At 51.4% G+C, this 15,508-nt stretch overlaps 1 protein-coding gene across 1 annotated transcript in view; it reads right to left on the reverse strand.

Annotated features, from left to right (window-relative positions):
- MAP1A (microtubule associated protein 1A) overlaps window positions 1-15,279 on the reverse strand; it is a 113,822-nt gene extending 98,543 nt beyond the window's left edge. Inside the window, exons 1-2 of the mRNA XM_065412193.1 lie at window positions 15,120-15,279; window positions 2,872-2,973 (exon numbers count right to left, since the gene is read on the reverse strand). Coding sequence (XP_065268265.1) covers window positions 2,872-2,973; window positions 15,120-15,279 — 262 coding nt within the window. The remainder of the gene's footprint in view (window positions 1-2,871; window positions 2,974-15,119) is intronic.
- Window positions 15,280-15,508: the final 229 nt, after the last annotated feature.

Genomic DNA, 15,508 nt, shown 5'->3' on the forward strand with positions numbered 1-15,508 from the left:
CGCTCAGTACAGCTGAGCCCCAATCCTACTTGGCACCTCATAGTACTACAGCAATACAAATAATAATAAAGGAATTTAATAGAGTAGCTGGGTCTTTACCATTTGATGGCTTTGTAGATTAGGACCAGAGCCTTGAACTAGTAAGTGAAGTGGGAACCAGAGCCTCTACAGAGGTAATGATAATGATAATGTACTCAAGGAGGCTCATCTCATTAAACTGGGCTGCTATAATCTACACAAGATGAAGCCTTGGTATTGCATCTACCTTCAGGCCTAGAGACAGTAAGTCACAGAAATCTAATCTGGAGGTGACAAACACATAGATCATTGTGGTCAAATCTTTATCTAGTCAAGCTGGAAGGGCATATTGAGTGGGGTCCCACAAGGTTCTGTATCGGATCTGATTCTATTCACTATCTTCATAAATTATTTGGATAATGGCATAGAGAGTACACTTATAAAGTTTGCGGACAATACCAAGCTGGGAGGGGTTTCAAGCACTTTAAAATCATAGAATATCAGGGGTTGGAAGGGACCTCAGGAGGCCATCTAGTCCAACCCCCTGCTCAAAGCATGACCAATAATCCCCAGACAGATTTTTGCCCCAGATCCCTAAATGGCCCCCTCAAGGATAATATATGGAGATATACCTATCTCATAGAACTGGAAGGGACCCTGAAAGGTCATCGAGTCCGGCCCCCTGCCTTCACTAGCAGAACCAAGTATTGATTTTTGCCCCAGATCCCTAAGTGGCCCCCTCAAGGATTGAACTCACAACCCTGGGTTTAGCAGGCCAATGCTCATACCACTGAGCTATCCCTCCCCATGATTAGAATTCAAAATGATCTTGACAAACTGGAGAAATGGTCTGAAATAAATAGGATGAAATTCAATAAAAGGAAAATGCAAAGGACTACACTTAGGAAGAAACAATCAATTGCACACATACAAAATGGGAAAAGACTGCCTAGGAAGAAGTACTGCAGAAAAAGACCTGGGGGTTATAGTAGATCACAAACTAAATATGAGTCAATAATGTAACACTGTTACTAAAAAAGCGAACATCATTCTGGGATCTATTAGCAGGAGTGGTGTAAGCAAGACATGAGAAGTAATTCTTCCACTCTACTCAGTACCGACAAGGCCTCACTCAACTGGAGTACTGTGTCCAGCTCTTGGCACCACACTTCGGGAGAGAAATTAATCAAGTGTGTACATAGTAATACACAGAGCTTTAACTCCACAGATATCCCACTGCTTTACAAAAATGCATCATTCTTACTATCCTCATTTTATAGGTAAAGAAACTGAGTCACAGGCTCACATAGTAAGTCAATGGCAGATCCAGAAATAGAACCTAGGTCTCTGCTTTCCAGTTAAATATCCTGACCATTAGGAAAACAGCACCTTCCTTCAAGTACACACAAACACCTAAAAAGAGGAATCTGACAAGGTGTAATATGTTGATATAAAAACATCTTGCAGGCATAGCTCACAGTGACAGTCTGTGCCCATATGTCTGATATGACCTATATTTAATACGTATATAAATTTTGAGAAATTTAACAGTGTGACAATTAGCCTGGGAACAGAGGCCAGTTCTACATGCATGGTGATAAGGCACTGTTTCAAAGATGTCAATGGTATTTAATATCAAGTACCTACTCATCATCTTTCCTTTTAGGAAAGAAATGCCAATTACTATTCAGGTAAACAAACATTTGATTAGTCCTCCTCAGGCCCCCACCCTCACCAACAAGGTGATTACTTCTGGCAACACTCCCATGAGTGGGGAATTTAGAGTTTCTAACTATTAATTGCCTCTATAACAGAAGTGGGCAAAGTACCGCCCGCGGGCCACATCCGGCCTGCAGGACCGTCCTGCCCGGCCTGAGCTCCCAGCTGGGGAGGCTAGCTCCCGGCCCCTCCCCTGCTGTTCCCCCTCCCCTGCAGCCTCACCTCACTGCGCCGCCGGGCAGCTCAGCACCAGCGCACCCCGGGGCAGGGGAGAGCAGGGAGGGAGGCTCACCCCCAGCCTCAGGGGATCAGGCAGGAGGTGCGGGCGGCAGGAGCGCTGCAAACGCAGCCGGAGGACTCAGGAGGAGCACCGGGCGGCTGCGCAGCCGGCCGGAGAGAAGCGGCGCTTTAATGGAGAAACCACCGCTTCTCTCCGGCCGCAAGGCTGCCCTTGCGCCTCCTGAGTCCTCCGCCCATGTTCACAGGGCCACATTCTGAAAGGGGTGGGGGGGGTTGGATAGGGGGTGGGGTCCCAGGAGGGGGCGGTCAGGGGACCGGGGGGGGGGGGTGGATGGGCCGTTCTGAGGGGGCAGTCAGGAGGCGGGAAGTGGGAGGGGGTGGATAGGGGGCGGGGGACGGGCTGTTTGGGGAGGCACAGCCTTCCCTACCCAGCCCTCCATACTGTTTCGCAACCCCGATGTGGCCATTGGGCCAAAAAGTTTGCCCACCCCTGCTCTATAAAGAGATCTGAGAATAAGCAGTTTGTATAAAATAACATTGTATTGTGCTGTAAGAAGGAACAAACAACAATGCCTTAAATTATTTATCTGGGCACTCTGTTTAAAAGCCTATTTGCATGTCTCTAGTCCCTCTACAAGCCCTCCACCCTCACCAACAATTAGACCAGCAGTTTCAGATTAAATTCCTTTGCACTGATATATATTTATGTCTATTGTTTCCACCTTCAGTGTTCATGTTAATGTCTACTCAAACCTGAAGAAGCAACTCACAGGAAGAACATGGTTGTTTTCTAAGTGATAAAATCTTTACCAATTTCATTTCCATCCTCTATTCACCAACTTCAAACTCCAACAGAAAAGCAAAAACAATGAATATAGATAAAAGGAAACTGACCTTTGAACTCTGAAGAAAACTGAGCAAGATGCTGACTTACAAAGAGTCTCAGTTGCTGATTCAGGTCACAAGAGGGAAGATGAATGTTCCATGAGCGAATTCCTGTCCAACAAGAAAAGTAGAATTGAGTCCTTTTTCCATTAATTCCAAAACCAAGAATGGATACGATGGAGGTGTCAATAAAAGTCAGCCAAGTGATTATATGAAACTAATGCCTATCTATGCTATTTCAGAAGCCCATATTTCTGACCCATGGTGAACATTTTAAAAGACAAGGGATGGTTAGGCAGCCAATTCCCATTTGTTCCTTTACAAATCTGCCCCTAGGTTATGGGGCAGGACAAGGTAGTAAATGAGTTTTCATTTTAGTGAGGTTCCACAAACAGTGACTAAACCAATTACACCATTGCATAATCAGGCAAATGCACTGTGGGAGTTTTACATCTTCTGAAGTGTTCAGCATTGGCTGTTGGCAGAGATGGGATACTGGACTACTTTGAGTATTGATCTGTTCTGGTGTGACAGTTCTTATAACATGTGTACCCCTCTGAGTCACAGTACAGATCACCCCCCTCAACTTCCTTTACAAAATCACTCTTCCAAAGCCATGGATCACCTTCAGATCCTTTGAGTTTGCTCTTTAATCTATGTAATCTTTGCAAAATAATCCCCTTCATCTCCCAGCAGCGAGTAGACTCTCTTCCCAGACCAGATGGTGTCACCTTCAGACCTTGGTGAGGAAGAGGTTCACCTTCTGGGTTGCACCATACAGTGCTACAGGTAATTCATCTTCATGTTCCAACAAGGAGCAGACACTCCCAGATGGCACCTTGCCACGCTAGGGTGTCATGATAATCAAATTGTTGGTACATATGATAACTCCTCCTCACCTCTCATTCGCTGCTGCCTCCAGCAAGCCAGCAGCAGCTTAAAGCCAGTGGCAGGGTGTTATACAAATCAAATATGTAATAACTAAACTAAGGTTCTAAACTTTATCAGTACTCATTACGTGTATCCTTCCTACATCTTTGCCACCATCTCAGGGAGAGAATTCCACTCTTGTGTGATGGTGCATTAAAGACAGAGGGGTCAAAAAAGCAAGAAAAAACAAATTTTAGCTCCACACCTCTCTCCACCCTAAAAGGAGTCGATTGCCAATCCCTGGAGGAGCAGAGGTACCAATCCAGTTGACTGCAGCAATCAGTTCTTGTTCTCCAGCACTATACCTTGATTCAGGAGACAACCATCAACTGAATGTAACATAGTGGCCACTGAGGATGCAAACTCAAATATCAGAGCTGCTTCCAGAATACAAGATGCAATTACAAAGCTCAGCCCCAGCCCTCAGCACATCACCAAAATGGGGTTAATAATTTGCCCCACCACACACACAAACGACAAACATATAATTTCAAAGGCACCGATTGTTTAGAATAACTGTGGACAATTTTTTTCTTAACTTGTCTCTGTCACAGCACACACTGCAAAGGAATGGTGCAGCCATCAGCTGACAGACCGCACTGCAGAACGTATGACAAACTAATGGTGCTCAGGATGCTCTCAGAATATCAGAAAAACCCATCATCAATTTTAGCAGCACCACAGGATATCAATTGTTCCTGCGCCTTTATGTCCCCACCCCCAAATAACAAACACAGGCCAAGAAATAAGGGATCTGCAATTCAGGAAGGGAACAGACTGAGGGAAGATCTGTTCCCCTTTTTATAAAAATGGCCTGGATAAGCAAGCCGTGATTTAATACATGTGCCCAACACAAGGGCTCTTTAATACCTCTGCAGCGTTGATGAGATGGAGCTGAATAGCAATCCAACCTGGAGGGGACAGAAGGGGGGTGAGGTGGCACTCTGCAGGACACATCATGTCCTGGCTGCAGCAACCAGAAGGGCTGTTCTGGAGCACTGGTTGTTAGTTTCTCCACAATGCAAAGAAGAGAGATCCTCTTTTAAAACCTGAGGGGAGAGGGGGCTTCTCATTCAGTATTTCAGCTAATTCTCAAGTTTTTCCTCTGTGCAGTTTGGAAGTCATTCAGTTTAGTTTTTAAAATCATCCCTCATCTTACCAATGACCACCACCTCAAATGCTCAGTCCATTGCAGAAGGCCCAGACCATTGCTTTACCAGATTCCGGGCCCCCTTCTCCTTACGCAAGTGTGTGCAATGTACCATCCTGAGGTTTCCTAACTGGTCATATTCTCTGAGGATGTTGCTGTAGCATGTACAGCATGGGTACAGTTCCATGTGATTTGCGGTACAATTTCTCATATCCCATTCCTCATGCCCTTGCAAACTGTCTGACTTCCTGCTTGGTTAATTAGCTTATAAAATTTGACATTTCCTTTTAATACCAGCTTCACTCCCTTGAGATATTCTTCAAACTGGACGAATAAAACTATAATAGAAACGTGACCTTCTGATAAGACTCTGCTTCATAGCATGTCAAAACAGCCACTGTTCAAGTCTCCATGCTGCCACTGAAGCAGGATAATGCTTAGTATCGAGAACAATATGTTTGTGCTTAATTCTAGTCTAATTTGTGTGTTCTCCTGGACCACACTAAGGGAAAAGCATACGAGATTAGTAGTCACATTCTGTAAGTGACTCTGCACACCTTCGAAGTCACACAGGGCAAGACTTTGGTGGTGTTCATGAGGAAAGTCCTCAAAGTCTTCCTGTCTGTATGACAACACCTCAGTTTAGGCGTACCCATAATAAAATATCAAAATAAGAATAAAGATTTATTAATTATTCTACCCTCAAAGAACATCCTACATCCCAATCACACTGTAGAATAAACTAACACTTTGCACCAACCTAGCTTTCAGTCTTGGTGCCGCTGAGAAGTCCAAAGTCAATCTGGTTTGGATCTGCATTCTAAACTCCTTACTGTGTCAAACAAACAAAAAACTGTACAAAGGGCTTTCAGGGGACAACAACATTCTGTTGCCAATTAAGAGATGTTTTACTCAGTATCTCCTAACTGATAAAATGCAATTCCTGATCAACACTCCTCTGTTCAGCAGACTGATTCACTATCACAAGGCACCCTGTACACTCTGACCCGGCAAGCTGTATCACCTTTCTCAATGTGTGATATCACATCTATGTGACCCTCAAGCTATGGGTAAGGCTGCAAGGCTGTCACAGAAAGTCTCGGATTCCGTGACTTTCCGTGACCTCTGCAGCCGGTGCTGGCTCAGGGGCTGCCCGAGCCAGACAGCCCCTGGCCAGCAGCAGCAGTTCGGGGTCGTGGGAGGGGGCTCAGAACTAGAGGCAGGGGGTTGGCGGGTGCTGGGGGTGCTTACCTTGGGATGGGGAGCTCCCCAGCTCCCATTGGCACGGCCCTAAAGCTCCTAGGCAGAGAAGGAGCCAGGTACCAGGGGGCTCCACACGCTGCCCGTGCCCGCAGGCCCCACCCCCACAGCTCCCATTGGCTGTGGTTCCCAGACAATGGGAGCTGCGCAACCAGCATTTATGGCGGGACCGGGAGCAGCACATGGTGTCCCCTGGCTCCTTCGCTGCCTAGGAGCTGCAGGGACACGTGGAGCCGGGTAGGAAGCCCCTGGCAGCCCCACCAACCTCCGCCCCCCAGCAGAGGTCCAGGGCTGCGTCCTGCAGCCCATCCCTCCCCCCCAGCACCAGCAGGGGTCCTGGGCCAAGCACCACAGCTCCCCCTCCCCCAAGCACCTGCAGCCCCCGCCCAAGTTTTAGTTAGGGGTATATAGTAAAAGTCATGGACAGGTCACGGGACGTGAATTTTTGTTGACTGCCCATGCTCTATTACTATTCATAGAGATTCTATGGTACAGTTTGGTTCATTTAAGATTTTTACTTCATTTGATTCTATGCTTTCTTTCACATATAGTGACACTCCCCCACCAGCACAACATGTTCTGTCCTTCCGATATATTTTGTACCTGGTATTACTGTGTTCCATTGATTATCCTCACTCCACCAAGTTTCTGTGATGCCTATTATGTCAATATCCTCATTTAATACGAGGCATTCTAGTTCACCCATCTTATTATTTAGACTTCTAGCATTTGTATATAAGCACTTTAAAAAATTGTCACTTTTTAGCTGTCTGCCATTACATGATGTAAATGAATGGGACTCTCTTTCAATTGACTATTTCTCATTAGATTCTACCTAAGGGTTCTGAAGGAACACAAGTGTGAAATTGCAGAACTACTAACTGTGGTTTGTAACCTATCATTTAAATCAGTTTCTGTACCAAATGACTGGAGGATAGCTAATGTGACGCCAATTTTTAAAAAGGGCTCCAGAGGTGATCCCGGCAGTTACAGGCCAGTAAGCCGGTCTTCAGTACTGGACAAACTGGTTGAAACTATAGAAAAGAACAGAATTATGAGACACATAGATGAACATAATTTGTTGGAGAAGAGTCAACATGGTTTTTGTAAAGGGAAATCATACCTCACCAATCTACTAGAATTCTTTGAGAGGGTCAACAAGCATGTGGACAAGGGGGATCCAGTGGATATAGTGTACTTAGATTTTCAGAAAGTCTTTGACAAGGTCCCTCACCAAAGGCTCTTAAGCAAAGTAAGCTGCCATGGGATAAGAGGGAAGGTCCTCTCATGGATTGATAATTGGTTAAAAGATAGGAAACAAAGGGTAGGAATAAATGGTCAGTTTTCAGAATGGAGAGAGGTAAATAGTGGTGTCCCCCAGAGGTCTGTACTGGGCCCAGTCCTATTCAACATATGCATAAATGATCTGGAAAAAGGGGTAAACAGTGAGGTGGCAAAACTTGCAGATGATAAAAAACTACTCAAAATAGTTAAGTCCAAAGCAGACTGTGAAGAATTACAAAGGGACCTCACAAACCTGGGTGACTGGGTAACAAAATGGCAGATGAAATTCAATGTTGATAAATGCAAAGTAATGCACATTGGAAAACATAATCCCAACTATACATATAAAATGATGAGGTCTAAATTAGCTGTTACCACTCAAGAGAGAGATCTTGGAGTCATTGTGGATAGCTCTCTGGAAACATCCACTCAATGTGCAGCGGCAGTCAAAAAAGCGATCAGAATGTTGGGAATGATTCAGAAAGGGATAGATAATAAGACAGAAAAATATCATATTGCCTCTATATAAATCCATGGTACGCCCACATCTTGAATATTGTGTGCAGATGTGGTCACCCCATCTCAAAAAAGATATATTGGAATTGGAAAAGGTTCAGAAAAGGGCAACAAAAATGATTAGGAGTATGGAACAGCTTCCATATGAGGAGAGATTAATAAGTTTGGGACTTTTCAGCTTGGAAAAGAGACAACTAAGGGGAGATGTGATGGAGGTCTGTAAAATCATGACTGCTGTGAAGAAAGTAAATAAGGAAGTATTATTTACTTCTTCTCATAACACAAGAACTAGGGGTCACCACATGAAATTAATAGGCAGCAGGTTTAAAACAAACAAAAGGAAGTATTTTTTCACACTATGCACAATCAACCTGTGGAACTCCTTGCCAGAGGATGTTGTGAAGGCCAAGACTATAACAAGGTTCAAAAAAGAACTAGGTAAGTTCATGGAGGATAGATCCATCAATGGCTGTTAGCCAGGACGGGCAGGGATAGTGTCCCTAGCCTCTGTTTGCCAGAAGCTCTCTATCACAACAATCTGCAATCCACTCTATTGAAAATGGAAGCCCCTCTCCCCCCTCCAAAGGCAGCAGGTCACGTCAGCATTAACCCATTCTGTTCTGATCACCCATCTGCAAGTATGCTATCAGAGAAGCCTCTTGGGTTTGCAATGGAGAGTGAACCAATCAAGCCTTTTGCAAAGCGAGCTGCTTCCTGGTAATGTGCAGGGTGGGCAGTAAAGTTTTCCCACTGTACCATGTTCCTAGGGCTAGAGAGGCCACATTTTGGGCAGGGGTGGTGGGAGGGCACTAGGGACTCTGGGATATGGTTACTTTGACTCGGGTCTGCATACTGCTGTGTGGACACCAGAGCCCTAGGTTCAAGCATGGGTCAGAAAATTCTTAACCTAGGGTTAAAAAAACAGTGTAGATGCTCAAACCCAGGGTTCCCTAATATGGGTCAGCTGACTCGAGTCCCACTAACCCTGGTCTTACATTGCAGAAGAGACATACACAGAGTGTCACAGCTAAATATAAGGTGGAACAGATTGTTTAGCAAAAGTAAACACATATTCCGTCTAGCAAAGTTATGAATTTAAGCTCACAGACTCATCTTTTGAAAATGTGCAGGTTTCATTTGAGGATGACGACTGAAAGGTCAGATAGAGAGTGAACGCTTTGTGAATAATGTTCCACCACAGGACAGTGATAAGGTGTTTTTGTCTTTTATCATTTTCCTGTGTGAGTTCATTCGAGTATGTAGCGACTATCTGATTTCACCCACATAGTTTTTATTGGGGGCATTTAAAGCACCGGATGAGGCACACCACATGTTGTGACAGCCATGTATAAGACCCATGGATCATGAAACATGTGTTGTGGGGATCATTGATCATTCTAGCAGTGGAGATATGTCCGTAGGAGCAACAGATGCAAAACCCACCGAACACCTGCAATATACCTTCACAAGGCAAACGTGGGAGCTTAAATTCATAACTTTGTCAGACACTAAAAATCATGGTCTTAAGACACTGGATTTATGGCCATTACAACAATCTGTAACCCAAAAACAATAAGGAGTCTGGTGGCACCTTAAAGACTAACAGATTTATTTGGGCACAAGCTTTCGTGGGTAAAAAACCACTTCTTCAGATGCATGGAGTGAAAATTACAAATGCAGGCATTATATACTGACACATGAAGAGAAGGGAGTTACCTCACAAGTGGAGAACCAGTGTTGACAGGGCCAATTCGATCAGAGTGGATGTAGTCCACTCCAATAATTGATGAGGAGGTGTCAATTCCAGGAGAGGCAAAGCTGCTTTTGTAGTGAGCCAGCCACTCCTAGTCCCTAGTCAAGCCCAAATTAATGATGTTAAATTTGCAAATGAATTTTAGTTCTGCAGTTTCTCTTTGAAGTCTGTTTCTGAAGTTTTTTTGTTCAAGTATGGCTACTTTTAAATCTGTTATAGAATGTCCAGGAAGATTGAAGTGTTTTCCTACTGGCTTTTGTATGTTACCATTCCTGATGTCCGATTTGTGTCCATTTATTCTTTTACATAGAAATCTGTAACCCACTAACCCCCGTTTTTGTCCTATAACTACAGGGGTGTTAATGGGCCACTTCACCTTGAATAGTCCCTTAGGTATGTGTTAACTACTTATGCTAAACAGTCTGTTCCACCTCTGAGCGCCTTTTCCAGACCTGACGAAGAGCTCTGTGTAGCTCAAAAGCTTGTCGCTTTCACCAACAGAAGTTGGTCCAATAAAAGATACTACCTCACCCTCCACCTTGTCTCACATAAAGACTTTGCCATTGTCAATAAGATGTTCCTTTCTTCAGGAAGGAGGGATTGAAAAGCCCTAATGTATCTTCAGTCTAATCATTGCCCCATGCTGCTGATCAGATCGGGGACTGTGTGCCAGACACACAAGGCCGAGGGGGAATTTAATCAATCCAGTTGCTTTCATGCACAAAAGCAGAGAGGTTGCATTTGGCACTTGCTTCTGGCTGGCATTGCTACTGTTTTACGTGGGATATGTTCCTTGTACACATTCCCCTCCAGGCCTAAGAGTTTCATGTCGTTATATGGTAAAGACCATAAGAAGCTTTATCTGATTAAGGAGCTGAAGTCTCTTATGTAAGGATGAGTGAGTGGAGCTTTTCCTTCCCCTAGGTGACCCTACCAAAGCACTCACCTGGCACCTCTCACCCCAAGCTACTAACCTGTGCTTGGAGGTCAGTGAATACCACATAGAGGGGGATGTGTGTCAGGCTCACAGAGCTCTTTACCCTAGATCCTGTTTACAGACACAGATAAGTTTATTAGTAAATAGTGTCAGGGAGCCTGGGCTGTCTGAGGATAGCCCCAGGTCCAGCTAATTCCAAGGCTCCTTAGAGCAGGGGTGGGCAAACTACGGCAAACCACGCGGCCCAGCCCCGCTCTGGTGCTCCGGCCGGGGTGCAGGGTCTGGGGCCACACCGCGGGGCTTGGCCCCGCTCCGGTTGGGTCGGGGGCCGCACCACACGGCTTGGCCCCGCTACGGCGCTCCAGCTGGGGAACAGAGTCGGGGGCTGCACCACGCGGCTCCCGGAAACCACGGAATGGACCCGCTCCGGCTCCTACGTGCTCCAATGGGAGCTGCAGGGGTGGTGCCTGCGGATGGAGTAGCATGCAGAGCCGCCCAGCTGCACCTCTGCATAGGAGCCGGAGAAGGGACATGCCACTGCTTCCAGGAACTGCTTGAGGTAAGCGCCGCTTGGAGCCTGCATCTCTGAGCCTCTCCCCACGTCCCAACTCCCTGCCCCAGCCCTGATCCCTGCCGCTCTCCAAACCCCTCTATCCCAGCCCGGAGCACCCTCCTGCACCCCAAAGCTCTCATCCCCAGCCGCACCCCAGAGCCTGCACCCCCTCCCGCACCCCAACGCCAATTTTGCGAGCATTCATGGCCCTCCATACAATTTCTATTTCCCGATCTGGCCCTCGGGCCAAAACGTTTGCCCACCCCTGCGTTAAGTTGAGGTCCTTTACATGTCCCCACTCCACACACCCATGACCCCCAGCTTGTTCCACAAGCCCCAGATCAATGAACACAAACATCATAACCATTTTTGCCAGTATACATAACCTGACACTGATGGATTTGTACCGCTCCCTAAACCCCACAACTGCTGGGGAGAAGGAAACCTCCCGACTTCCTCAGCCACCTGGGCTGCCCTGAAATAGGGGCAGGGGCAAAGGGTAGAAACCCTGCTTGAGGCACCAGCCCTCAGCATGCCCCAGGATGGGGCAGGGAGGGGATGGGAAGAGCCTCGGGCTGAGACAGAAGCTCGGGGGGTAAGAAGCTGGGGGGGGGGGTAGGGGGTCTAGGCCTGCAGTGAGGGGCAGGATAACAAGCGGGGGGGGGGAGGTAGGGGGTTCAGGACTGCGGTGAGGGGTGGGATAACAAGTCGGGGAGGGTAGGGGGTCCAGGCCTGCAGTGAGGGGCAGGATAACAAGCGGGGGGAGGGGACATAGGGGGTTCAGAACTGCGGTGAGGAGCAGGGTAAGAAGCCGGGGGATGAGGGGAGAAGGAATCCAGGGCTAGCCTGAGGGGCAGGGTAAGAAGCCGGGGGGGGGGGGCGGATGGGGGAGAAGGAATCCAGGGCTGCGGTGAGGCGCCGGGCGGGGTAAGAAGCTGGGGGAGGGGGAAAAGGAATCCAGGGGGAGGTGAGGGGTGGAGTAAGAAGTCGTGAGAGGAAGGGGGGTTCAGGCCTGCAGTGAGGGGCAGGGTAAGAAGCCGGGGAGGATGGGGGGAAAGGAATCCAGGGCTGTGGTGAGGGGCCGGGGGGGATAAGAAGCCGGGGGAGGGGGAAGGTCCATCCAGGGGGCGGTGAGGGGTGGGGTAAGAAGTCGGGAGAGGAAGGGGGGTTCAGGGCTGGCCTGAGGGACGGGGTAAGGAGCCGGGGGGAGGGAGAAGGTCCATCCAGGGGGCGGTGAGGGGTGGGGTAAGAAGTCGGGAGAGGAACAGGGGTTCAGGGCTAGCCTGAGGGACAGGGTAAGAAGCCGGAGGGGATGGGGGGAAAGGAATCCAGGGGGTGGTGAGGGGTGGGGTAAGAAGTCGGGAGAGGAAGGGGGGGTTCAGGGCTAGCCTGAGGGGCAGGGTAAGAAGTCGGGGGGGATGGGGGAAGAAGGAATCCAGGGCTGTGGTGAGGCGCCGGGCGGGGTAAGAAGCCGGGGGAGGGCGATGGTCCATCCAGGGGGCGGTGAGGGGTGGGATAAGGAGCCTGGGGGATGGGGGGGAAGGAATCCAGAGGGCGGTGAGGAGTGGGGTAAGAAGTCAGGAGAGGAACGGGAGTTCAGGGCTAGCCTGAGGGACGGGATAAGGAGCCAGGGGGATGGGGGGAAGGAATCCAGGGGGCGGTGAGGAGTGGGGTAAGAAGCCGGGGGGATGGGGGGGAAGGAATCCAGGGGGCGGTGAGGGACGGGGTAAGAAGTCGGGAGAGGAACGGGGGTTCAGGGCTAGCCTGAGGGACGGGGTAAGGAGCAGGGGGAATGGGGGGGGGCTGAAGGAATCCAGGGGGCGGTGAGGGGTGGGGTAAGGAGCCTGGGGGATGGGGGGAAGGAATCCAGGGGGCGGTGAGGGACGAGGTAAGGAGCCAGGGGGATGGGGGGAAGGAATCCTGGGGGCGGTGAGGGACGGGGTAAGGAGCCGGGAGGATGGGGGGGAAGGAATCCAGGGGACGGTGAGGGGCGGGGTAAGGAGCCGGGGGGAAGGAATCCAGGGGGCGGTGAGGGATGGGGTAAGGAGCCGGGAGGATGGGGGGGAAGGAATCCAGGGGGCGGTGAGGGACGGGGTAAGGAGCCGGGGGGATGTGGGGGAAGGAATCCAGGGGGCGGTGAGGGACAGGGTAAGAAGCCGGGAGGATGGGGGGGAACGAATCCAGGGGGCGGTGAGGGGTGGGGTAAGGAGCCTGGGGGATGGGGGGGAAGGAATCCAGGGGGCGGTGAGGGATGAGGTAAGAAGCCGGGAGGTTGGGGGGGAAGGAATCCAGGGGGCGGTGAGGGACGGGGTAAGGAGCCGGGGGGATGGGGGGGAAGAAATCCAGGGGGCGGTGAGGGACGGGGTAAGGAGCCGGGGGGATGGGGGGGAAGAAATCCAGGGGGCGGTGAGGGACGGGGTAAGGAGCCGGGGGAATGGTGGGGTAAGAAGTCGGGAGAGGAAGGGGGGGTTCAGGGCTAGCCTGAGGGGCAGGGTAAGAAGCCAGGGGGGATGGGGGGAGAAGGAATCCAGGGCTGCGGTGAGGCGCCGGGCGGGGTAAGAAGCCGGGGGAGGGCGATGGTCCATCCAGGAGGCAGTGAGGGACGAGGTAAGGAGCCGGGGGAATGGGGCGGGGGGCTGAAGGAATCCAGGAGGCGGTGAGGGATGGGGTAAGGAGCCTGGGGGATGGGGGGGAAGGAATCCAGGGGGCAGTGAGGGATGGGGTAAGGAGCCGGGGGGATGGGGGGGAAGGAATCCAGGGGGCGGTGAGGGACGAGGTAAGGAGCCGGGGGGATGCGGGGGAAGGAATACAGGGGGCGGTGAGGGGTGGGGTAAGAAGCCGGGGGGATGGGGGGGAAGGAATCCAGGGGGCGGTGAGGGATGGGGTAAGGAGCCGGGGGGATGGGGAGGAAGGAATCCAGGGGGCGGTGAGGGGTGGGGTAAGGAGCCTGGGGGATGGGGGGGAAAGAATCCAGGGGGCGGTGAGGGACGAGGTAAGGAGCCGGGGGGATGCGGGGGAAGGAATCCAGGGGGCGGTGAGGGGTGGGGTAAGAAGCCGGGGGGATGGGGGGGAAGGAATCCAGGGGGCGGTGAGGGATGGGGTAAGGAGCCGGGGGGATGGGGGGGAAGGAATCCAGGGGGCGGTGAGGGACGGGGTAAGGAGCCGGGGGAATGGGGGGGGATGGGGCTGAAGGAATCCAGGAGGCGGTGAGGGATGGGGTAAGGAGCCGGGGGGATGGGGGGAAGGAATCCAGGAGGCGGTGAGGGACGAGGTAAGGAGCCGGGGGGATGGGGGGGAAGGAATACAGGGGGCGGTGAGGGGTGGGGTAAGAAGCCGGGGGAGGGCGGGGAGCCGGGGGGATGGGGGGAAGGAATCCAGGGGGCCGTGAGGAGTGGGGGAAGGAATCCAGGGGGCCGTGAGGAGTGGGGGAAGAAGTCGGGGGGATGGGGGGGAAGGAATACAGGGGGCGGTGAGGGGTGGGGTAAGAAGCCGGGGGAGGGCGATGGTCCATCCAGGGGGCGGTGAGGGGCGGGGTAAGGAGCCGGGGGGGTGGGGGGAAGGAATCCAGGGGGCCGTGAGGAGTGGGGGAAGGAATCCAGGGGGCCGTGAGGGATGGGGTAAGGAGCCGGGAGAGGAACGGGGGTTCAGGGCTAGCCTGAGGGACGGGGTAAGGAGCCGGGCAAGGCTGGCATTGGAGCCCAGCCCCTGCCACTCACGGCGTGACAGTGCGGCACGCTGGCGCGCCCCGAGCGGGGCTGGACAGTCCCTGCAGCACCAGCCCCAGGCAGCCCCGCGCTTCTCTCCCGGTCGGAGCCGCCGCCACTGCAGCCGGGCGGGGGGGGAAGTGCCGCGCGCTGCGGCGCCCACTGCTCACCCCGCTCCAGGGCGCCCCGCAGCGCCCCGCGCTCCGCCTCTGTCCCGATCTCCCCGATCACGATCAGCAGCGCGTGCCTCCGCAGCTCCCAGCCGCGGCGCCCGCCAGACAGCCCGGGCGCTGCTGTATCCATGGCAACCGCCCCGTCAATGATCTCCATGGAAACCTCTAGCCGCTACTGCAGCGCGAAGCAGGTGACTGGCGCGCGGCTCTTAAAGAGCCATCGGTCCCACGCTGATTGGCTGGGGTGGACACGTGAGCCAGAGATATTGCCGACGAGCAGTAGGGGGCGGGGTCGCGCGGTCTCGCTGGCTCCACCCCTGCCTATACCGCCCCTGCGTACCGCACTTTAGCCGCCCCTCCCCTTCCCTCCCTTCGGCTTCACGCGA

This window comes from Emys orbicularis, chromosome 10 (assembly GCF_028017835.1).
Source record: "Emys orbicularis isolate rEmyOrb1 chromosome 10, rEmyOrb1.hap1, whole genome shotgun sequence".
Classification (NCBI taxonomy): domain Eukaryota; kingdom Metazoa; phylum Chordata; order Testudines; family Emydidae; genus Emys; species Emys orbicularis.